Source organism: Cariama cristata, unplaced genomic scaffold, assembly GCF_000690535.1.
Source record: "Cariama cristata isolate BGI_N322 unplaced genomic scaffold, ASM69053v1 scaffold10807, whole genome shotgun sequence".
Classification (NCBI taxonomy): domain Eukaryota; kingdom Metazoa; phylum Chordata; class Aves; order Cariamiformes; family Cariamidae; genus Cariama; species Cariama cristata.
The window spans coordinates 1-23787 of record NW_009626082.1 but is presented as its reverse complement, the minus strand read 5'-3'; the positions used below and the strand labels follow the sequence as shown (position 1 = coordinate 23787).

At 40.7% G+C, this 23787-nt stretch overlaps 1 protein-coding gene across 1 annotated transcript; it reads left to right on the top strand.

The window, feature by feature from the left end:
- The first annotated feature begins 179 nt into the window (after positions 1-179).
- GPR128 (G protein-coupled receptor 128) lies at positions 180-21020 on the top strand. Its single transcript, XM_009703875.1, is given in 12 exon segments — positions 180-288; positions 4025-4132; positions 8059-8190; positions 8969-9076; positions 11917-12097; positions 13418-13531; positions 15061-15075; positions 15322-15671; positions 17246-17327; positions 18337-18495; positions 19465-19621; positions 20802-21020. Coding segments are annotated over 12 exon segments (1734 nt in total).
- The last annotated feature ends 2767 nt before the right edge of the window (positions 21021-23787 follow it).

Below are 23787 nucleotides of genomic sequence, written 5' to 3'. Positions count from 1 at the left end.
TCAGGTGGAAAATGATAGAAATAACGGTGTACTACTTCTCCACCAAATTTTTTTTTTTCCCAAGTGGAACAGAAAAGGTTAAAGTTTTAGCAGCAGACAAGTAGTCAAAGGTTTATCCATCACAAGGTTATGAATGTATAACACCATTTTATAGCAGAGCACGCAGTCTGTACTACAACATGCCTCCACTCCACTGGCACAGAATATTGGTTGGAATTACCTGTTGTGTAGTGACCATGACCCTTTGGGCACTGTGTATTTGGCAGTTTGTCCTCAGGTTTAAAACAGGTAAGAAATATAATTCTGCTCTATTTGATCTCTTTGGGTTCTTTTCTCTTGCCTTAAGTATTTAAACATGATTGCTGATAAATATTATTACATCCATGCTGAATACTTCTTAGGTGGAAGCATTTTTCTTCTTACACTGATGTTTAAAGAAGTACCCAAACTTTGCATTCTGCTGTAATACAGAATAGGACAACAAACAATCTCTGGAGTATTTTCCTTGTAACATGTTTGCACCATACATGATTCCTCTGATAGAGCTTTGAGAAATGTCTTGAAATTTTCTCACTCTTCTGGTGGAAATCTGATTCATTTTTCAAAAGACAAAAATAAACCTTTAGCTAGTCTAGTAAATCATGTTTTAAAGAGGAAATATTTAGATTTATATATGTTTATATGTTTGCATGCATATAAGCAAAACATGCTGTATAGCACCTGTTCATGTTTTCATTACAACTTGCATTATAGAAAAATTTGTTGAAAGAATATTGGAGGGATTGGTTTGCATATTCTATACCCAAAACCTACGTCAATGCACCCTTGTAAGACATTTCTGTGCACAAACTTGGAGCAGAATACTGGTCAGTGTTTCCTCTCGGCAAAATACTCACTCACTATATTGACATGATACAAAATTATGCATGGACCTATATTAAAAATTCATAGAAAAACTCAGATACTCCTGGGTGCTTGTCCAGCAAGGAGTCAGATATGATTGGAGACCAATAAGCCTAGGGAAAAGTTTATAAGAGGATACGTTAAGTTATACTTACTTCAAGAGATTTATCAGATGTTTGTAGAGAGGGAACATACCCAGGCCCAAGAAATGGCACATAAGTAAACAGAAATTATTTAACATATGTCAGTAATAACCTACCTTTGCTAGTATAAGTATATGCTCAGTGCTTTGTTTGCCTTGATGGAGCTAAACCTAGATGAGATGGGAGTTAGCTCTCAGTGCAACTTGGGGATCCCTCTGCTAATGCCTAGGATTTACACAACTGCAGGCAAACAAGCTGCTAGGAACTGGATTTAAACTGCAGCTACTTCAGGGATGGAGAATACCTCCATGCCCATCTGATGCATTGCTTGTTGTGTGTAGTGGTAGTGTTTCTTCTTTATTCAAACTTTAACTGCAAGTATTAGCATTAACAATTTCCCACCATGTTTGATTAAAAAAAGCCCAACAGTTCACGATGACATAGTATTATGCAAGAATCTTTTAGTTTTAGTTTAAAAAAACACACAGCAAAATCAATGTGATTCTTGAGATGATTAATGTCTGCAAAACTTAAAAGCCAAAGACAAATAAAAAGAGGATGCTTTCTAATCTTAAAACCAGAAGAACCCCATGATTTTAAGCCAATGCCACAATTACTAGAGCCTGATGAGTTTTACGGCATGTGGGATAGACATGACTGCATTAGTCAGCTCAGGAATTCATACTTGAGAAAGACACAGATTTCCCTCCATCAAAAAAAACAAAAGCTTTATAATGGTACATGAGACCTTGAACAGTAGGCTAAGAAAGGTTACCAGGAAGCTCTAAATAGAGCCACAGTTTGGACTAGCATTAACAGATCCCACGAGCATCACGATGTTCTCAGAGGAAGGCAAAGGTAAGGCCGGTGCTGTTTGCCGGTGCCTGCTCTTTGCTGCACGGGCTGCGTGGCAGCTGTGTCTGCACCTCCAGGGATAAACATGGCACTTGCTACCCCACAGCTTCACGCTTTTCTGTTTTAGTGCTTTCAAAGGAATGTCAGCTCTGTCTTCCTTTTCACCTTTCCCTTTCCTTACATTCCTTCTGCAGCCTGTGCCTAACAGTGCCAAAGCCAGACCCTGACCCCCTGGGCTGGCTGTGGAAGCACGGCCACCACTGCTCCCACCCAAGCCTGCCCCAGCGGCTCCCCTGCCCTGCAGCCCACCGTCTATGCATTTGCAGGGCAGCACCACTCCCTCCCTGGTTTTGGGATCCTCTGTGTCAGATTACCTTGCTGTGACACCTTCTGCCTGGCTGTTCCAGGCATGCGTTTGCCAAGACAGAGGCTTGGAGCTGTGCTGCAGGTTCCCCAGTATTTTGTGGGTTCCCAGGCTCCCAGCCCAAAGCAAGTGGCTGAGCCCCGGTGTCACCCCTCTGCCACACGGCCCCATCTGCCACATGCATGTGGCTAGCAGCTGCTGGGCAATGGGGCAACATCTGCCCAACCAGGCACCCAGCTCCCCCAGATACAGCCGTGCTCTGCAGCTGCTTAGCTTGGGCCACCCAGATCTCAATTGCTGGAGGAGTTTTCCTTTACTTTCTGTAAGATTTCCAACGGAGAGACAATGTGTTTCGAAAAGCTGATGGCTAGCGGAGACATTACCTAGTGATACATAGATGTTATTCCACTATCATCATAGACATCTGGCCGTAATGTAGCTGAGACAGCCTGAAACACAAATGCTAAATAGCAACAACATGAGCAAAAGCCGGGTGATGCGTGCCAAGAACAGAATTACCCCTGCCACGCGGCACATCCCCTATAGTTTGCAATAATCTTCCAGTTATATGAATCACATTAAAGAGTAAGAAGTTGGGCAATCTTTTTAGTTCAGTGAGAACATCAGAAATACACAATAGCACATGTGTTCTTGCCAGCACTGTTTACTTTTGAATTTTCTGGCTTTACTCTATCTGTCAGTGTCTCAAAACACAGGCACTAAAATGTCAGATCAAATAGCAGTCCTCAGCTCCAGTTTTCTGCGTTATTTCAAGGCATATACTGCACCCAGTGTGCAAGTGCACAATTTCCACCATGAACCTTATGGGAAAGGATTACAACTCCATCCTTCACTTGGTGACTGGGTGAGATTGACCGTGAGGAAGCCTTGGTCTATAGAGATCCCACAGGTCTTGGGCTCATCTTTCAGAGTCCGAGGTCCATCAATCCCTTCCCTGTTGCAATTTCTGCTGCAGAATACCTCTTAACCATTCAAGATTTGACAGTCTCTTTTTTAAAAAATCTCAACATTTTCAGAGCTTGCTGAACACAGCAAATACCATGGGATATTCAGAAATTTCTAAGATCTGCAGTTCCTCTGCTATTGCTTATACTGTGCTTTTTTGCTCTCTGAAGCTGTGGCAGCCTGTGCAATGACTACTTTGAACAAAATCCACTATTTCTGCCAAAACACAGAATAAAAATCAGGACCCGTCCTGGAGTGTGGATAGATGCTATGGCTGAGATTGGGACATGGGTTTTTATCTGCTTTATCCTATAATACATGTCTTAAATCAGAATATCTCTGTCTCATTCTTGGATGTGTGACTATCCACATCCTTGTTACCATTCCGGGTCCCTCAGCACTGGGAATCTGCAGCCCTGTTTTGTCTTCTTCCTCCTGTGAAATACTGCAGAAGTAATTTGGGCTTTTCATGGGTTCAAGAGCTTGAGCTTTTGGCAGCCTGGAGGCCACACCATCACTCCTGCTCATCCAGCGGCTGCACAAAACTCCTTCCACCTACATCGTTGTGGGAATGCAAATTCATATTTGAAAGCTTTGACCTCATATTCATGCCATTGGTTTTAGGGGCAAGGAGGGACCAGTGACTGAGTATGTGGGCGAGACTGTGGGTCATATATATTTTTTAGTTGAAGCTTCAAATAAATCATGTTTGTTTCTTTCCTTCATCAAATTAGATAGATATGTGTTTTTACATATGTATTAATGAGTATCTATATATTCTTTATTTACACAGACACTGCAGAATCCATGGTACCTCCGTGCTTCTGCCTCAATGGTGGTGCCTACCGGGATGGTGCCTGCGTGTGCCCAGAGGAGTGGGTGGGATCTCTTTGTGAGACAGGTCAGTACAAGCCAGGCAGCATGGGCAGACAGTGTCATTTCTGGGAACCTCTCTGCTTTGAGAGGCCCCTGATCTTCCCCCCTCCCTGAGACCCGCTCAGCTGGGTCAGATCCGCAAGCAGTGACGTGGCTGTTCTTGCTAGGTGAGGCCATATCCTTCATCCACTTCTGTTGCTCTTTCAAATGAGTAATATATCTGGGGAAGACATTACAAGTTTCAACTGTCTGTGGCCCGTTTCTAGCCAATTTGGCCTTTGTTTGAATTCCTCTGTTTGAAGATCGCAGTAAGTTGAAAATCTGATTCAGACCTCAGTGGTCAGTACTGCTGTGTGTGGATTTGCCAGTGTTTAGGGGATATCATCCAGCTCAGCACCCTGCAGGACAACGCCTGTCCTCAACTCCTGCTGACACCGGCACTGGTTTTGTATGAGTTAAATTTCCTACACCTGGCATAGCACTGGCCTGGTTGACTCCCATGTCAGTCCCCTCTGCAGCAGCACAGCATCTCTGCACTGCTGTAACCAGAACGGGTGCTCCCAGCTGATGCTGGGAGGGTGCTGGCTCACCAAGCCGCAGTATCTCCAGAGCTGGTAAGATCCCCAGCTCACACTTTCCATGCCAACAACACACACTCTGGCCACTGTAACACATGGATACACCGTCACGTGTCAGCTGCACCTTTGTCAAATGAACTCACGTTTGGTCAGAAGGATATTGAAAGATCTGCAGGTTATCCAGGAAAATATTCTTAGTGAAGACTGCTAGGTAGATGGAAACTTCAGGTCTCCCAGGTCATTTCCCTTACGATAGGATGGGTAGCACATCCAACAGACAACGACAGATTGGATGGGTCTACCTGTTACATTTGTCTCCTCTCCACCAGCTAACAGAATAAAGACCTATATTTTACGTATTGGGAATCTAAAGATGGATGTAGGACACAGAGGTGGGAGGGCTGAGGTATGATGCGCCATGAAGAGCGTGGGAACATACCGCTAAAGGTGTTGGGGAAGCTGGAAGGAAGTGCAGTGGGGTGTTGTGGGTATAGAGAAGGTGATCTGGTTTATTGCCAGCAGGAGAGAGCAGGGCATATAGGGTAGTCAGCTTTTGTAAACCAAATACTTTTGTTCCAATGGTGATGGAAAATTTCCACTTGGCTCATATTTCATTCCTTCTGTGCATTACGTCATGGTTACTTTCCTCCACAGATGATGACAAAGGGCCTGGTTTTCTTCCTATTTGTGGTTTATTTGTTTGGGTTTTTTTAAAAAAAAATCTGAAGCAATTCTACTTAAGTCAGAATATTTGCAATAATTTGAGATTTGCATCAGTGAGGAAAAAAGAACTAAAGAATTTTATTTCAGATGGACTCTCTTTTTTAAGTCCAAAACCAAGTAGTATAGATATGTATATAAACCAGCCCAAAACACTTTCAGATCAAGGCCTGAATAACTAGAAAATAAAAAACAAAGCCGGAATAGGTAGTCATGTATGAATGCATATGTATTCATGATGAATGTAGCAACTTATTCCTGGTTTTCATTTGTCAGAAGGGAGGCAGGATCACCATGAAATTACTCAAATCCATGGGTCTAGACAGGACAGGTCCAACAAGGAGGTCTGGAGGAACCATAAACCAGCCAGGTTTACCTCAGACCCTAGAAGTATTAGAGAGCACATACTCTTGAAGTCTATTTCCATGCACGTGAAAGACAAGAAGATAATCAGGAACAGCATGGATTCAGAAAGGGCAAATCATGTCTGACCAACCTGACTGCCTTCTATATGAAATAATTGGCTATGTGGACAACACAAGAGCAACCGATGAAATACACCTTGATTTTAGAGACGCCTTGACACCATCTCCCCCAGCATTCTTGTTTGGTAGGTGAAGATGTATGAGTCGGGTGAATGAACGTTCAGCTGGATTGAAAATTAACAGCCAAGCTCAAAGGGTAGTGATCAATAACTTAATTGGAATATTGTAAAAATAGAGTAACCTGCTGGTCAATGCTAGGACCAGTATCATTTAATGTCTTCGTCAAAGACCTGCAGATGACACAGCATGCCCTCTCAGCAAATCTGCAGGCGACACTTGGGGCAGAGCAGAGGTATTGTTGACACAGTTAATGGCAGAGCTTCAATGCAGAAGAACCTTGAGAAACCTAAGGATCATGCCAACAGAAACCTGACAGTGTCCAACAAGGACAAGTGCTGATCTCTGTGCCAGGGACATTGGTACAGACCAGGAATTCGCTGGCTGAGGAGCAGCCCTGCTGGAAAGTACCTGGGAGTGATGGTGTATGCCAAGTTCAGCATGAGCCAACAGCATGTGTTCATTGCAAACAAGGCAGAGCAGCTGTGCTATGTGGAGGGAGACAGGTTGATGGTCACTATTACCCTCCCTTCCCTGGCACTGGTGAAGCACCACTGGGAAATACATGCTTAGTTTTGCCACCTGAACCCCAGGCTAAAAAGACTTGGAGAAGCTGGAGAGGGTCCAGCAGGACGGGGTGAGGATGGTGAGGGGCCTAGGGCAGGTGGCCTGCAGGGAGCATTTGAGGGAGCTGGGCTTGTTCATGGGGCTGAAGAGGAGGCTGAGGGCAGAGCTAATAGCAGCCCCCAGCCAACGGGGGAGTGGGAGTCGCAAAGACCATCGAATCCAAACTCTTCTCGGTAGCACCAGAAGGTAAAGCAAGGGGCAGCAGTCATAAATTGCAGTTTGAGAGGCTGAGACTGTGCATGAAGAGAAATGTTTTGGTTAGAAAGACAGCGTATCACCGCAACATGTTTCCCAGTGAGGATGTGGGGCCTCTGTTTGGCCTAGATGCCTTCCAGAGGTTCCTGCCACCTCACATTGTTGAGACACCTCACCCTGCTAATCATCTCCCGGCAAGCAAGGGTCAGGTACGGTGCTATAAGGCAGGCCTAGTCTTTGCAGAGTCACGTGTCCTTTTTTGCTGATAACCATTTCTATAGAAGGAAAATATCATTGTGTCTTGGGAAACTCAGACCCTATAGAAAACAAGACTCTCAGAAAGTTACGTGACTTGGCAAGGAAGCTGTGCCAGAACATGGAGAACACTTCAGGTCTCCTGAGCCCCCCTCAGGACCCTGACCGTAAGTATGCTTCTTTCAGTCAGCCCTGCTAATGGGACACAGTCAGCTGAAATGTAGTCCGAATTAGCAAAAGTCAGCAAAACCAGGATGTTGGAAGTCCTAAGATCAAGCAAAAATTTTCTGCCTGTGTGCTGCTGTTATTTTTTTCAAGCGTTTGCAGCATTGCAAGGTAAATTTGTGTTAAGTTATAGTGGTAAGGTATGACATGAGAATGCAATAGGCTGCCATACTGGGTCAGGCCACGGGTCCACTGAGCCCATCATCCCGCCTTTAGACGTCGCCAGGACCAGGTGCTTAGACAAGGCATGGGTTTGGGGTGGCCACCCTGTCCCATTCCAGCAGGCAGCGCAGGTTTCCTGCGCCAGAGGCTGCATCTGACCCATCATGGTTCAGTCACCAAAAGACCATCCCCCATTAATTGTCCAAACCCCATTTGGAGCAGATGTGTATTTTTGTCCCCTGCTGTATTCTGTGGCATTAGGTTACCAAATCTGATTTCTGCCTGGGTAACAAGATTCTGGAAGTGAAGCTTTATAACCTTTTACAAATTTTCTAGGACCAAGGCAGTGAAAATAGGAGAGATGGCAAAAAGTATGGGGTTTTAGGGCTTCAGTGACTTCATAAATATCACTTGCAGCAGCTCAACAGCTTGGGTGTAGACAAGATTTACCCAACTGCTTTTATTTCCTTTAGGGCGAAAGATTCAATGAGCTTCTATTGTCTCAATACTATTTTATTTTTGAAAATTGATCCTTGTACTAAAAATATTTGATCTGGATATATGTTTTTTTCCTAGCTTTTGCGCAGTTAATTTCTGTGAAGCCAGTACTTGCATGGTGAACATTTCTGAAAGCACTACAAAACGCCTTACTTTTGAACAGATTATAGTGGGTAAATATCGCAACTCCAAAGAAAAATGTGAACCCAATTCTGTGGATGGTATGTGTTTCTTTCCTTTCAACTTCTACTTCCCAAAAGTAAATGTAAGGTTTGTGAAAGGTGCTGGATTATCAGACCAGATGACAGGTCAGTGTTGGAAGCCAGAACAGCACAGCTCCAGCAGGAGCACAAGCCTTTCCACACAGCTTTCTACCCCAAATGCAGAGAATTTAAAGTATGCATGCCAAGTTGTATCCCTGCCTGTTTGAGACTGGGCTGAGAGTCAGTTAATATCTGCTCCTGAACAGCCTTTTGATAGAAAAATAATCTATTTATATCCTACTATTTAGCATTAGGATTCAGGACACTTTCCATCAACTGTGGTTCCACGAACTGCCTCAGCTTTCAGCAACCTTGTAGAGTAGTAAGTGTTGCATGGCTGCTTCACGTGCCCTTTGCATTTCTTTCATGACATATAAACTATGTTTCTCAGGACATGATAAAAAGTCTTTCTAATAGCTCAGCGCTTATGCCTGTGCCTCCCGTTTGTGTTTCTGCAGCTCTAGCATAACAAAACCTATCTGAATTTCGCATGAATAATGTCAGCCGCTCTGACAAGATTGTATATATAAAACGCATGGTCTAAAAAGAACAATAACTAGTTAAATAATAGATGGTCACTTGTAAAACTGAAAGACAAATATTTTACACGCAAGCAGAAAATAACACTGGACAGGGTGTCACACCCACAGAAGAGTTAATTCCCAATGAGGTCACGTGCATGTGAGTGAGTGCTTCTGTACTAAATGCTTATCTTTCTGCTTTTACAAAATTACAGGTAACACTTCAATAGCAAGCTGGACGTTCTCCAGAGAAGGGAGAACTCCTACTTTAGAGCCCCCCAAAATTCTGAATTGTAATGAAAATCTGGACTCCCTAGCATCACAAGTAATCTTAAATTGCTATTTAAACAGTGCCTGAGATTCTGCATCACCCCAAGAAAAAATAATATGATAAGAAATTGAGGGAGGAAATAAATATATATGTGTGTTACATTTAAAACCTTGCAGAAAGCAAAATGAACGACCAAAGCCTTTTTCAGTGGAGTTCTTGGCATGTGCCTGCTTTGCAAAGGGCCTGAATTTCCAACTGTAATTGTTTTATTTTGCTTGGTTTTGCCTGAACACACCATTCCATTTCATATTTCTTGATTGGCCTGCAATTTCCTCAGTCAGGTTCCCAGTTCACAGCAAACACCTCTGAATGGAGGCGATGCCAACCCAGGATACCAAACTGTCCAGAAAGTGGAAAGGATTTGGAGAAGACTGGCATGAGGGAATGAAGTGATGCTGACACCGACACATTAGGAAAGATTAAGAGCGAAGCCTTTCCATTCAGTCCTCTGATCAGCTGAGCACAGATGAAACACTGCTGTCCCTCAAGAATTCAAATTCAAACTCTCTTGTATGAATGACAAACTCTTCCTGATAAAATCCATAAGCCCCTAAGCCTTGCTTTAAGGCTTAGCTCTGCAATAGCTACAAAACATGCAGAGCTGAACATGACTAGGCACATTACAGGCAGTGACTGCATCTCATCTTCTCCTTCTGCATTTCATTTCCTTATCGCTAGTCCAAATTGAAAAAAAAAGAAAAAAAAAAGAAACCAGCTACAATCCCTTTAAATAAGAGAAGTCCCTTTCATCATGCATTTTTGCTTGACTATTGTACCTTCAACCCAATGCTTCACCTGCCTGGATCCTTTGATGGGAAACCCTTGAGCTCAATGTTATGTTTTCCCAGTACATAGCCTTCACTAAATGGTTCAAATGTCAAATCTTCTCTAAATGTATAATATTAGCAGTAGCTATTTCTAATGCTAAGAAGCTACAACATAAGGCTGCCACAGAAGGTTATTCTGCTGCCACCAGCACTTGGGGAGCGGCGATGTCGTGCTGCCATCTGCTGAGCCTGGGGCACCTCGGGCTGCGGAGCTGAAGGCTAGGAAATGGGAGGAGAAGGGGTTCATGCTCGTGATCCAGAGGTCAGGTTTAAAAGGATTTTATTCCTTTTAAATACAAATATTTACTCTGAATCTAAGGTCATGCTAAAAGTCAGAAGTAAGAATAGTGAAAATAGGTGTTTACGATGTCGTGTTTGTTCAAGGTGCTGCACATGCAGATGTTTTCAAGTCAAATATCATCTCCAGTAATTTTAAATGCAAATTTCATTCCTCCCTATGCAACACATTCACGTTTCCTTCCTACCATTCCAAGCTTTATAAACACTTCAAAGCTGCATGATTGATTAATCCTGATTTTGATAGCTTCCCAACATAAACAATTTGAGAACAATTCAGTTATTGAAGCTATTCATTGACTGGATTAGAAAAGGGATGACTTGATACACTGTTTAGTTGGTCTCCATAGCCTACAAAGGACATTGACAAGATGATCAGCAGATTTTTCCATCTCTTTAAGTCTTATTGTTACCTAGCTATACCTTCATATAACATACAGCTAATGCCTCATCTTTATTTGTGTTTAGACTCTTAAGATACTATAGACATTTATGCTGTGTCCATTAAGTGCTAACTGACTCACAGTGGACCCAACCAGTGCTTCTAGCAATTCTTATTAGCATCTCCAGCACCAGAATATTTTCTTTGTTTTTTCTATGTTTATTCCAAGCTGACACTATATACAATGTACTGAAGTGAGGATAATGTTCTCGGTGCACATTATGAACACTGTGTTGAGAAGCACAATTATTCCAGATGACATTTCTCAAGTTCCTCTGATGGCTTTTCAAAAAATCCTGTTCTGGTTATTTAAGGAATAGTGAAAGGTGTACAGAAGTTTATAGACTCAGAAGCTCAATGACCTCAAGACAAAGGGGAGGTCCTGCTACTGTCTACAGCTACCTCACGGCAAGGTGTGGAGAATGATGGGGCCAGGCTCTTCTTCCAGATTAGCAGTTCTAGGATGATGCTTAGCATGGTTTCTCCAGAAAACAGTAGGTGGCTGCTTCTTACAATATTTAACGAAGGTTTTAAGCTCAAATACATGCATATCATAGATCAGTAATCATCATCATGGATCCATACAGTTAAGTGATCTGGGAAACACTGTCATTTCTAAGGAAATCACTGAAACAAACTTGTAATTGAGTTTTTTACTCCTACTTTTATTTCCTCGTGTTTAGTTGAAGTACCTAGTACTGTGAATAGTTGCTTTCACTACTTATTTGCACTTCAAGCTGCTCATTGCTTGGTAAAAAGCAGTTCTAATTGTAGTGCCCTACAAAAGTATGTTGTCGGAAAATGACTGCATGCAGTTTGACATATGATTGCATGCAGTTTGATGTATGACTGCACGAGCATCGCCGTGCTGCAGGAGGGGAGGGGATGGGTCATGGCATTTATCGTTGTTTGCTTCCTCTTACTGTATGGAGTCAGCTCCGGTTGGCAGTAATTTCATGCTACTAATATCTGAAAGCTGTTGTTTGGCTTACGCAGAATTCATTTGGCAGTTGTTTAATGCCGAGTCAATGTGCATCTGAACTGTAATTACCTGAATAATTCACAGAAATGGGTAATTTTATTGGCAATCTTGACTGAGAAAGGCACACAAAGTAAGTTCAAAATGCCAACTCATGCTGTTATTGATATTGTTCATAGGGTTTACGGGAAATCCCGTAAATCCCTTAGTACCTGTCAGCTCCCCTTTCAGATGATAATTGTCAGTACACGCCGTTCGCTGTTGCATATCTGTTTATGTTTCTGTAGCCAGTTTTTCTCCTTGCAATCCCAATCCATAGTACAACGCATCCAAACTGCAGCTGCGTGATCATGCCTGTGTCTTTTGGGACTATGCTGCCAATGACTGGAGCACCGCTGGCTGTGCAAAAGGAAGAGACCAGTTCTTCAGATGCAGGTGTAACCACACTACTAATTTTGCTGTCCTGATGACAGGGCCTTGTCCTTTCTTGAATGGGAAGAGCTTGGAGGTTTTTTTCATTTGTTTGGTCGTTTTCAGTTGTAAGACCAGCATGCCAATGTAAGGGCGTAAGCATGCTAAGCTTGAAGGCACAGGAGTTTAAGATGTCCCGAGGTACTTTTTTATGACCTGCGACAGAGCTGGCAAATTGGGACGTGTAAGTTGTCCCCAGGCTGCTGGAAAGCCAAACATATTGGCAAATAGTGGCTTCCTCTGCCAGAAATTGTGGGTGCACCCACCTGCCTGTGCACCCCAGCAGCAGGGAAGGGCTGGCGTGATTCATTCCCCTTGCTCAGCTGTGGCAGCCTCCGGCTCTGCACCTCCATTGCTGCGGCTGGTTGTTACATGAGTGTCATGTTTAAAGCCTAAAGTGCCCCAAGATGAACAGTAGAGTAGCCTGGGATCTGGGCTAGCTGTGGCACTGCCTTGTGCCCGGTAAATAACTCAAAGTACTCAGCATTAACTACTTCCTTTGCTTATATGTTCATAAAAAGAAATTGCTCTGTAAATACTAAGCCTGTTGCCATGAAGTTTTATATATTGCCCTCTTGTACTAACAAGACTGTTTAGGAATGACTGTCTGTCTCTGACATTTATTATTCTTTCAGTATTTGTTTCATCTTCTCTAAACAAAACACTCCCTGGATAAAATCATGGATCTGTAGTCACTGACTTCAGCAGTGCCAGGATTCCAGAGTTTCTTTTCACTCTGTCTTCACAGAAGAGCATTTCTGTATTTGTAATATTTACTTGTTTCTGTATTTCCTTTTATCTTATGCATGTCTTTATTGCATGAAATGACTATATTCTAGAGAAGACTCCCATCCGTTTATGCAAAGACAACAGTATTTTCTGTTTCACTGAATACATTTACATTTACTTGCTGCTTTATTGTCACTATACAAACAAAGACTGGGTTTGATTTGTAATTCTTCGTAACATCTTACCTTAGATCTTATCCTCAGAAGCCAAAATTCAGAATGCACATCAGTACGAAAAGTTAAAGCTACTTTTTCCAGTCTGTGTCACCTTGCATTTTTCTATGAATAATTTAATCTGCTATTTTGCTAAATATTTCATTGACATTGTTAAGTCTCTTTCTGGAGTTCTTCACAAGCTTCTCTAGTTTTGAGGTCCAGAATAATTTTGTGTGATCTGAAAATTTTGGCAGTGGCTAGCAACAGTCTTAACTTTACCAAAACATTTTTGCTTCTATGTGCAATTTTTAACACAAATTTTAGAAAGAAATTTATTTCTTCTCAACTTATAACTGATACAATTTGTTTTCTAGGCCTTTCAGATCAAATATAAATATGCGAAGCCTTTGGAGTATATTTCTTACATTGGCATTGGATTGTCCATGGCTGGTCTGGTCATTACCATTTTGTTTCAAATATTCACTAGGTAAGAGTGAAGATGTAAAACTGCAAGTATTTCATGCTAAGTTGCAATGTTTTGCTCTGTACATAGTTTGAGGAAAACAAAGAGAGTAGCTGGTTTAGACCATATTGCAATATTATTGATCAGCAAATAATATTCAAAAAGCTGAGATAATCACATAGCATAGCCTGGGAAGTAAGCGTGGCTTACTGGTTAAAGTGAAGACACGAGATGTCTCAGCCATGCCACTCACCTAGATGAAACTTTAACTTTTCTGTTAATGTTAATCTTTAATGTAAGGAGATACATATATGATTATTATTCAATAAATCCACCTTCAAAAATGTGAGCTTTGAAAAGAAATGATACAGTATGGAAGAGCTCAGTATGGTAAAAGGCCAAGCCTTTCACAGGAAACGCTGGGCATGGCCGCTTTTCCATCGCTTTGACAGGGCACCTCACCAGCTCTAAGATAACAAAGCAGGCAGCATGTGCTACTGAGGACCAAGTCAAGGGCTGATCCTTTTACCATGGGCTCGCATCACCATGTCTAATATCTGGGTAATGTCCCAGAGTGACATTTGTCCCATCCACATGGGGTAAGGACGGTCAGCCATTTCTGTTGCCTTTCATGTCCCCGACTGCCTCGCTGACGTCTCTGTTACTACCCTCGCCAGGCAACTGACAACATACACCCAGCGCTGTGTTACTGCTACACTGGTCCCTGCTACATGTTGAGGTGTTTAGTTCATTACTCTCACTTAATGCTAGGCTTTAAAAATGCATAACAGTATTCCACCACCAGCATGACCTCCTTTTTATTTTCCTGTATGCCCTGTACCCTGGTATTACAATGTCTAATCAGTTATCTTTCTTCTAGCCAGTTATGAATGCGCCTGTTATGTTGGTGTCTTCATTTAAGGCTAGTCATTTCAGCCCACTGCCTTATCACTTAGACTTACATGTTGTTCCTCAGGTTCTCTTCTTGCTATCCTGTTTAAATGTTATTCTGCTTTCTGTTGCCTATTGGATAGTTTCTATACTCTATTGCCTTCTGTTTATAAAATGTCTGTAGAGAACAGATGATTTCAAAGCACTGTGATTATACAGCAGTGTAGGTTATGTATACTGCTCGTGCTACAGTTTTATTGTGCATGCCTTAATTCAAATATAATTGCAGCAAACTTCCTTGATGGACGTGTCCGTGATCAATGGTGTCATGTGATTCCCCCTTGAACAAGGAGCAAAGTCATGCCAACAGAATTGTAGTTATCGTAGATGAATGCATGTTTCTCATCCTGCTTACTCTAACATAGATGTGGAGCAATTCCATCAAGGTCAATGTATTTAAGATTGTAGGAGCTTCCAGATCCTGCCTTTGAAATGCATCTATAAAACAGCGTTTGGAAGTGGAGGTTTATTATTCTTTTGTACTTTGAAGAGTGTTTAGAAATACTTGTCTTATGTTATTTCACCTCTTAACACTGAAGGAAATGATTCTAAAAAGAGCAGAGTGGAAAAAAGAAAATTAATCCCAACTGCTGTTAGAAAAGGCCCAGTCCTAAAAGGTGCCGAGGGTTCTCTGTTCTAGTTGAAATCAAACAAAAACTGATGGATTTGGTAAGTTGTCTGAGAGTGATGATGGTGTAGAATTCAGCAAACAAGTTATTGCTTTGTTTTCTCTCTGTATTAATGACTGCACACTCTAGTCTTCTTTTAATGTCAATGGAAATGAGGAAATATTTTACAATTTTTCTTATTTTGCTCTACTTTATTCTCCTCAATGTATTGCTACCCATAGGAAAACTTGAAAGTCGTCTAACATGGATGTTAGTGAGTCTCTGTTTCTCTATGCTCCTTTTTAACATCATCTTCATCTCTGGAATTGAAAACCAAAATGCCAGGAATGACAGCAGCGATACCACCAGCTACTACTAGCAATAGTTGCTTTGCGATACTGCCAGTAACACCTTGCTCACATCTGACATGGTAGATCCTCCCGTAGACTCCTGGTGTACAGCCACGGCTGTCCTGCAGCACTATTTTGTGTTGGCAACATTTATGTCGACTGCTCTCAATTCTGCCCAGTTGTACTTACCGCTGCTTAGAGCCACGAAGCCCCTGCCTGGACACTTCCTCGTAATTACATCAGTAATTGGATGGGGTAAGATTTAAAGTCATATATATGGAAACTCTTACCAAAGTATCAGTACATAGTACAGTCAGGGAGAGTTGTAAAGATAGGAGATCAGTAGAGCGCAATTATAACCAGTGTCTCTCTGGTTTAGTGCAATGTGATTTAATAAATAATCTCCTGTTACTGCTCACACTACTGGTATAAACTGAGCTTGTTTTCATTGTCCTGACATGGCACTGAAACGGAGAGCTCGTTCACTGGCACAGCAACATAGGTCTGTCGTGTGCAGGAGAAATTTTCACAGTAATCAAGGCATTCAATAATCTCTTTCTGTCAACTGAGTAAAAAATCTTTCTGATATGGTGATTGCACATACGGACTCAAATTCTTCTGAGATTCCTCCTGACCTCAGCCAGAGCCTTGCATACATCCAAAAGCAAGGAGTGACTAACATTATTTATTCCATATTATTTATTAATAGGCAAAGAGCACATTCTTAAGTCAGTACAGCTGTTAGCAGCAACACTGCAAGCTGAAAGGGAACTACTTGGAGGACTGAAGAATGCAGACAGATGCCCATTAGGTAAAGTAAAAATCTCAGTCTCCTTCAAGAAATTCTTCTAATACAGTGTACAGGAATACCTGCCTTTTCCACATCGTGCATTCAGCTTGTATGGTGTGTTGTTTCTGATGGCATCTACCAAGCAGTTTTAGATCCTGATTGTTTCATTATTATGTTTTGCATTCGGGTGGAGGTAGAGGCAATTCCTCTAAAACTTTTAGAATTTGGACTGCATGTGCAAGCCAGAAAACATTCAGCAAAAGCTGTCTGGCTACGCGTCTCTGTGCTCCATGTATATTTGCATGATAGCATAGCATTAGGTTCTCCTCTGTGTCCTGTGACTGGTTACACATGTCCAAAATAGCACAATTCTGACTCACTGATTTTCAGATCTACTTTGAGAGCACAGCAAATACTTGGCAGTCTGGAAGATCGCTATTAGCGCAGAAGGAGGAACAGACTGTCAGGAGGATGTTTATTTCTCGGATAAGAACTTGTGCGGGAGGCCCCTTCCCATGAGCTGTGCTGCCTAGCGAACAGGTGGGCCCGAGACATGGAAGACAGAAGTGAAGCAAAGGCATGGAGGAAGCAAGCCCACCCTGCCATGCTTCTCGGAGGGCAAAAGTTACGCTCTGCGTCAGGCTGGTATGAAATGTAATGGTGCTTGGTCAGAATTTTCTTAAATTAGTTTTGCACTGCTGACAAGAGGGTAGGATTGCACAGCTGTGATGAGGGAGTCAGCTACAGCACAGGAAGGAGTTTCTGCCACCATTGGCGTCTCTGGAAGCTGTGCTGAAGCCCTTTAACAGCAAAAAATCAGCAAGTCATGGAGACGAGCTGTCCTCAGAAAAATAGTGCTCACAATCCTCAGTCCTGCCTTTTCTCTAAGCTATAGAAAACCCACTTAGCTTAGTGCAAGGCAGATGAAACACAGCTCTTAAAATCCACGGATTTTAGGAGGCAAGAAGCCATTTGTGTGGAAGGGAGGTTCACTTCTGCAACCCAACAATAAATTGCTAATATCTCTCCTATTACTTAGGAATCCCCACTGTAGTAGTTGCAATAACCCTTGGAGCTACTTACAGAGAAGGAAAAGCTTTGAACTACCGACGGGAAGAATTGTCAAGCTCACGCATTATTACAGTATTTGTTATCCCACACCTTTCGTGATGGCTTACTATTAATACAATTCTAGTTTTATTGTTGATATACTGTTTTGTATATCTAAGTACTTAAAAGAAAAAAACTGTTCACTCAAGCTAAACACTCACTATAAGGAATTGCAATTTCTCCTCACTAAGGATTTAGGGTACTGGATCCACATCTGCCTTGAATCCTTCTGCAAGATCCCCTGTGACTTTAAATGGAAGCTGTAGACACTGTTAAACTAACTGAAATTCCAGACCTTCATTTAAGTGCATAACTGCATTTCAGTACCTAAACTTAATCCTCCCATCTATTTAAAATCTTTCTGGCCAAAATAACTATCTCCCTATTTAGCCTATGGTTTTGGTATCGGTATTCATGTGAGTGCCCACATACCAAAGCAGGCTATTAGGCTTACAATGTACCTGGGTGATAGTGGATGATACAGAGCAAAGGTAGACTTCTTTTGGAAATGTAAACAAAAACCTCCTTCCACATGGTGGCCATCTTAATGTTACTCATTTTGGGAGTGTTGACTTCTAAGTTGAGATTATTTGGCAAAGAAAAAAAAGGGCGAAAGATTATTGCAGGATAACCTTGTCCTCCTGAAGTTGCCCCTGTTTTTCTTTCAAACTTTGTCCATTAGGTCTCCCCTATTACTCTTTAGCTCTAATATAATATACACTGTAATGATAAACTTGCATCTGGTGGCCAGATATCTACTTGGTTAGCTATATTGCTCCTTATTATATTTCTCTTAATGTGGTTCGTTCGACAAATCATTTTGCATTCCCCAGAGAAAGAGAAGCATGATTGAAAAAGCCCTCAGTTCTCAAGGAATGGTTGCTTTTCAGAGATATGTTAACAAGACCTAGAAAGCCCTAGGAGGTCTTGCAGGATGAAAAGTGGACTATTATTTTGTTTTGGTTTGGTATTATGAATAATGTGTCTAACAAATCTTTTGAAATGGCCTCTCTTTAAAAGTTGCTGGCCTGCAGCACTGGATCAAAATCAGAATATCAGTGTGCAAATGTCCATGTTGTGGTCATTCCTCTTGTCAGCACTCATAGTCCTGTTTAATATCATCGTCTTCATCAAGATCGGTGTCTCTGTGATATGGAAGAAGAACGAGAATTTGATTAGGTGAGATGGCATAGGACTCCTCAGATCTTTCAGTAAATGTATGCCTCAGTCTCTTATCACCAGCTCAGACCCTCTTGTCTGATTTTTGACAAAACCTTTTCTTTTAAAGAAATATATGCTTAAAACAGTCAGAAAATTAATTTCATTGTTGCAATGCCTCCTATTTTGTTCAAGTGCATATCAATGAACACATTTCAGGCCTTTGCCCCCCTTTTTTTGGTTGCAGTGTCACTCAACTTGACTTCAGTGATTTAAATTCATGTGAGAGCAGAGCCGAGACCAGCCAAATGAGAATTATTAATTTCTCAGTACATCTGAACATCAGGCCAGTTCTCTAACAGCTTTGAAGCAGATTTGCTTGCTCAGTTTTACATCAACACTCCATGTATTGTTAGAGGCTGTGTGTCACAAACTCTGCAGTGTACATTGTATTATTTAAAAGGAGATTGCTTTAATTTTTATTAATCCCACAGAACTGATCTGTTCAACAAAACTTTGTACCATTTCTTCATTCCTTTTATGTACACTTTCCATGGTTGGAGCAAACAAAGTACCTTATCTCTGACTCCCCTCAGGCTTGAGAGATGTTGGATATCCAAACTTCACTGGCACCTTATTCTTATATTGAAAATTAAGCACATTTGGATTGAAATTATAAGCATTCTAAAAAATCTTATAATAGCTAACACTAATTTTCGATGCTTCTTTTTGCCTTGGTAAACCTCACTTTTTGTTAAAGAAAGATACATCCAAGTTACATACTCCAAACACAGATTATTCTGATAAACTTGGTTATCCAGATTTCTTCTCTGGATGATATGTCAAACATATGTAGGGAGGTGTATGTTCTCAACTCACCTGAATAACACATCTTTGCAATATAGCCCTAATAAATAGAACATTTAAAGCTCAAAAAGATATTAAATGGTGCAGAGAAAGATTTAATAACTTTTTTGAGTGTGTTTCTAGGAATAAAAAGGATTCATTTATGAAAAAGATGATTGGCACTATCTCTATAGTGGTAGTGCTCGGAATCACCTGGACAATAGGCTACCTCATGTTATTAAGTCACGAAGAAACAAGTCTTGTTTTCAGCTATCTGTTCCGCATTTTGAACACTACCCAGGTAAAGTATTTAGCAATTCTGAGACTAATAATTGAGATAATGAAAAAAAATATTGTTGGATTTATATGTTGTATAGCTTGGTATAGCCTGGGAACTTGTTGGAAAGCAGTTTTAGGGATTCGGAATTTTTGTTCAGAAAAGCATGCTATCCTTCTGTTCTGTCACTCAGAAAACTCTTCCCATTGTGCAAATCAATGTGGGATTTTATTTCAAGGTCACCACTGAAAAGACCTTCCTGTCTGAGTGGCTTCTCTTATAGCAAATCATATATAAAATTATATTCAGAATGAATATCAGGAAAAAACTTCTGCATCAGCTGTGGGGAAGAAGTTCCAGGGAAGTAACTAGAACTTCATGGCTCAAGACCTTTCACAATGATCCTGGATAAAAGTCTACAGGAAAGTGTCTGCCTCTTTCCCCCATGGCCCTGCTGGATTCTTGGCTTTATATTCAATAGGGCCTATGAAATATGGAGTACTTGGAGGAATGGATCTGTCATTATTACACCACTGAATATTTTCTACAAAACAGCTAATTGGAAATATGTGAAAATCCCCCCATCCCCAAATATTAAGTTGTTTACTAGCAGTTGGATCTACTGAAAACTGAGGGCCTGTACACCAGTGAGGATCAGATCTGCAAACTCTCTGTGCAAAAAGTCCTGAAGTGATTATTACTACACTGATGGATGGATTATACCTGTGATTTAAAACTGAAATTATGAACAGGGAACAGACATCCAGTTATTTAAAACCACGAGCCTTTTTTGTGATTAATCCTTGAAATGAGAATTTAGAAGAACAGGTATAGAAATTTTGAAGTCCGGCTTCCCTCTGTGTGTCTCTGATTGAAGCTCTGATAGGCACACCAGCCACGTTTAATGCTTACGGCATGCTCAAGCAGGCCTTACCTTCATCCTATCCAGCAGAGGGTAATAATACAATCTTGAGACACACCAGCTAATCCATTGCAATGTGCAAATGAGGCGGCTATAGTTGCAACTCCATAGTTATATGGAATAATTTTCCTATTGAAAGTACTTGTATTTCAAAGTATTAATGTCATTGTTAGTGGTTAGTGAAAATTGATTCGTGGTTGCTTTTCAAGTCAAATAGTATTGACCAAATTTTTCTGGTTTTATCAGCAAAATATTAGCTCCACACTTTCATTTACCCTACAGGGACTTCAGATTTGTATTCTGTACAGTTTTAGATCACCAGTCTTCAAGAAAAAAGTTTCTGAAGTGTTTCCTTTTTTGTGGGTGACAGAGGTACCACTGTATCTGCATTCAAAAACTTACTACGTTTCAAAATCACAGCCTGCAAAACATTCGCACGAAACTTTCAGATCAACTGAGAGTTTTTCAGAGAATATTTTCTGGTCTACCTTCACTAACTGAAATTAGAAACCTGTAAATACATGAAATATAATCCTGCGTTTTTCATGGGGTTTTTTATGTAGATCTCACAGGTCCCTTGAATGACAAACATACTACTCCAACCACAGGTAGTTCAAAATAGATCATAAGCCAAGACCACCAGGATTCAAAAGCAGGACCACACGCTAGCAAGACTGCGATTGTTAAGCAGCTATGCAGTGCTAGATCCTCTTGATACTACTTGTACTGCATGTCACTGAGGAAGGTCTTTGAAGTTGTTATAGTTTTATATTACAGTACAGATGTATAGAAGTTGTTCTATTTATGCTCTTCTCATTTTTCAGGCCTGTTGAACGTGTTTACCTAGCCTATGCACTGTAGCTCTCTCTCCCTTTTGTAAGAATAATTTCAATTTAAATAGAAATCAAAAGGTAAATCAACAAACAGTACAGTTCTTGTTGGCTCTGGGTCCAAATTCTACTTACTAATTCTATAATATGTTGGCTTGGTCTTCCTGGAAGAAAATCTGTAGCTTACAATGGTCTTTTAAATTTCCCAGTTAAAACTTCTTTATTAGAAAAAGTAATTAGACAAAATATTCTGATTTCATACGAGAAAATGGAAAAAAAAAAAAAGTTAGATGCTTGAAGAAGCAGGCTAGGAAAGAAATTATTTATAAATATGTAACATAGGTCCTATTCACACCACACCCAGCATTAGCCTGTGATGAGAGGCATGTTCGCTTTCAGAGGCGGATGAGTGTTACGAGAAGAGCAGCTGGAGTGCTTCAGTTAGCACCGTGCTCTGAACTGACTTTGGGCTGCACCTTTCTCTCTGTCCTCTGGCTTTATGGGGAGCTTGGAAGAGGGGTCCCTTGACTTAGGTGTTAAAAATTTGGTTTCTAAACTTAGGCTGTAAGTAAATATAAACTCTTCCTCCTTCTCCGTCCACCTTTTATTAATATTATTCAGTACAAAAAGGTTGAAAGCAATGTCAAAGGGAGAAGGGAGAAGAGTTTCTGGATGGTAAAGTGAGGAGTAAGGGAAAAGGAGAGTTCCCTGATGGAAGGAAGCGTATGGTGGCTTGAGCACAAGCGGCGTGTAAAGCACAAGCAGCTCTTCCCACTTTGTGACTCTGAGCAAATGAGTGCATTCTCGCCTAATGAATGGGAACAGTTATACTCACTCATCCCATTCTCTCCTGTGTAAGAAAAAAGCTTGAGAAATTTAGAGAGGTAATTTTTTAAAATCTTATTTCTTTATTCTGTTCTCTGAATGAATATATTTGTATATTTTGCCATCTCTGGTTTTAATAAAATAAGAACACCGTGTTGAATTTTAAATAATCTGGTTTAAGAAGTATGGTCAGATTTACCTCCGGCGTTCATTTTTTCTGAAAATGAATGTGGTGTGTTTTGAAAACTTCCAAGCTGCTCCAAATAATGTCATGGGCGTGATCAAATGTGTTGGCTGAACATTTAGGCATAGCACCTCTCAATACACTGAGCATTGTACATGAGACTTTCTGAATGTCTTCATAGAAGTGTTTCTGCGGTCCTGAAAATTTCTCCATGTCTTAGAAATCCATCATCTCTCTATGAAGCAGAAAATACGTTCTCTAGCATTAATAAGCCTCCCAAGAGTCATCACATCAGATACAAGGCTGAAGTTCATCACAACTGCTCCAGAAAAGGCAGAGAAGGTCATTAAAAGTTATCCAGGAAAGGTAAATCATGCTATTTTTTTTTTTTTGGACAGGAAGTTTATGTTTCTCTGGGCATCCATATTTAATTTGTAAATCAAGTGTCTAATACCTGCCTTTGTTAATTCCTTCAATTTCATTGAAGAAAGATTATTTTAGAAATTACAGTGTGATATTTGATTGTGTTGTAAAACACAGCTAGGCACTGTGAGGATGGCTCCTTAAATGAGTGATAATATTTTCTAGTCTTTGATATCTTTTCCTCACAAACAAAAATATTCTCTAAAGCACATCCCATTTAATTTTGAACACAGCTCTTAAAAAAACCTAATAAATATATCATCTCCATATTATACCAAAAAACAAGCAAACAACTCAAGAAGAATTAGAAATACTGAATTGGAAAAGTGTTGACTTTTTACTAATGAAATTACACATCCTGTACCTAGGTATTTCAGATGTTAGTAAAACGCTGCTATAGCCAAGACTGAGCACATCTCACCTAATATAAAACATTTTCAGCATAAAAAACCCCAGAAAATTATACATTTTACAGTGCTTTTTTTCATTCAGGGAATCATAATTTAAAAAATGGAATAAAGCAAAGTGATCTTTTTCAGGTTATATGCTGAATTGTTACAGGAACAATAGTTCAGCTCTTATCTACACGTGGAATATATTGATCTTAATAATGTAGTGAACTTTGGTATTCTTTGAGATATGTGGGCTTTAAGGATCATGAAGTTTCTTCTTGTTACACTTTGAAAACACTGCTTTGATAGAGAAATGGGTTGGAGAAGGACTGAATCATCAGTACAAAGGTATGAAATATGAGTGGCAGAGAGCGTAATGGACGGAAAAGTCCTGTTTTCCAGATCTCTTTCATGTATTTTTAAAAGCAAAGAGATGAAATTTTTTGCATTGAAAACACCCAAATTATTTCTAAATATTTTCTAACACTTGTCAGGGAAGCCTCCTGATCCATGCCCTTCCTCCTCCTCAAAATATTTAGAATTAAAAACATGTATCACGTTCAGCTTTCTTCACCACCATTTCAGTGTAACACCTTCTTATTGCTAGTTGGACT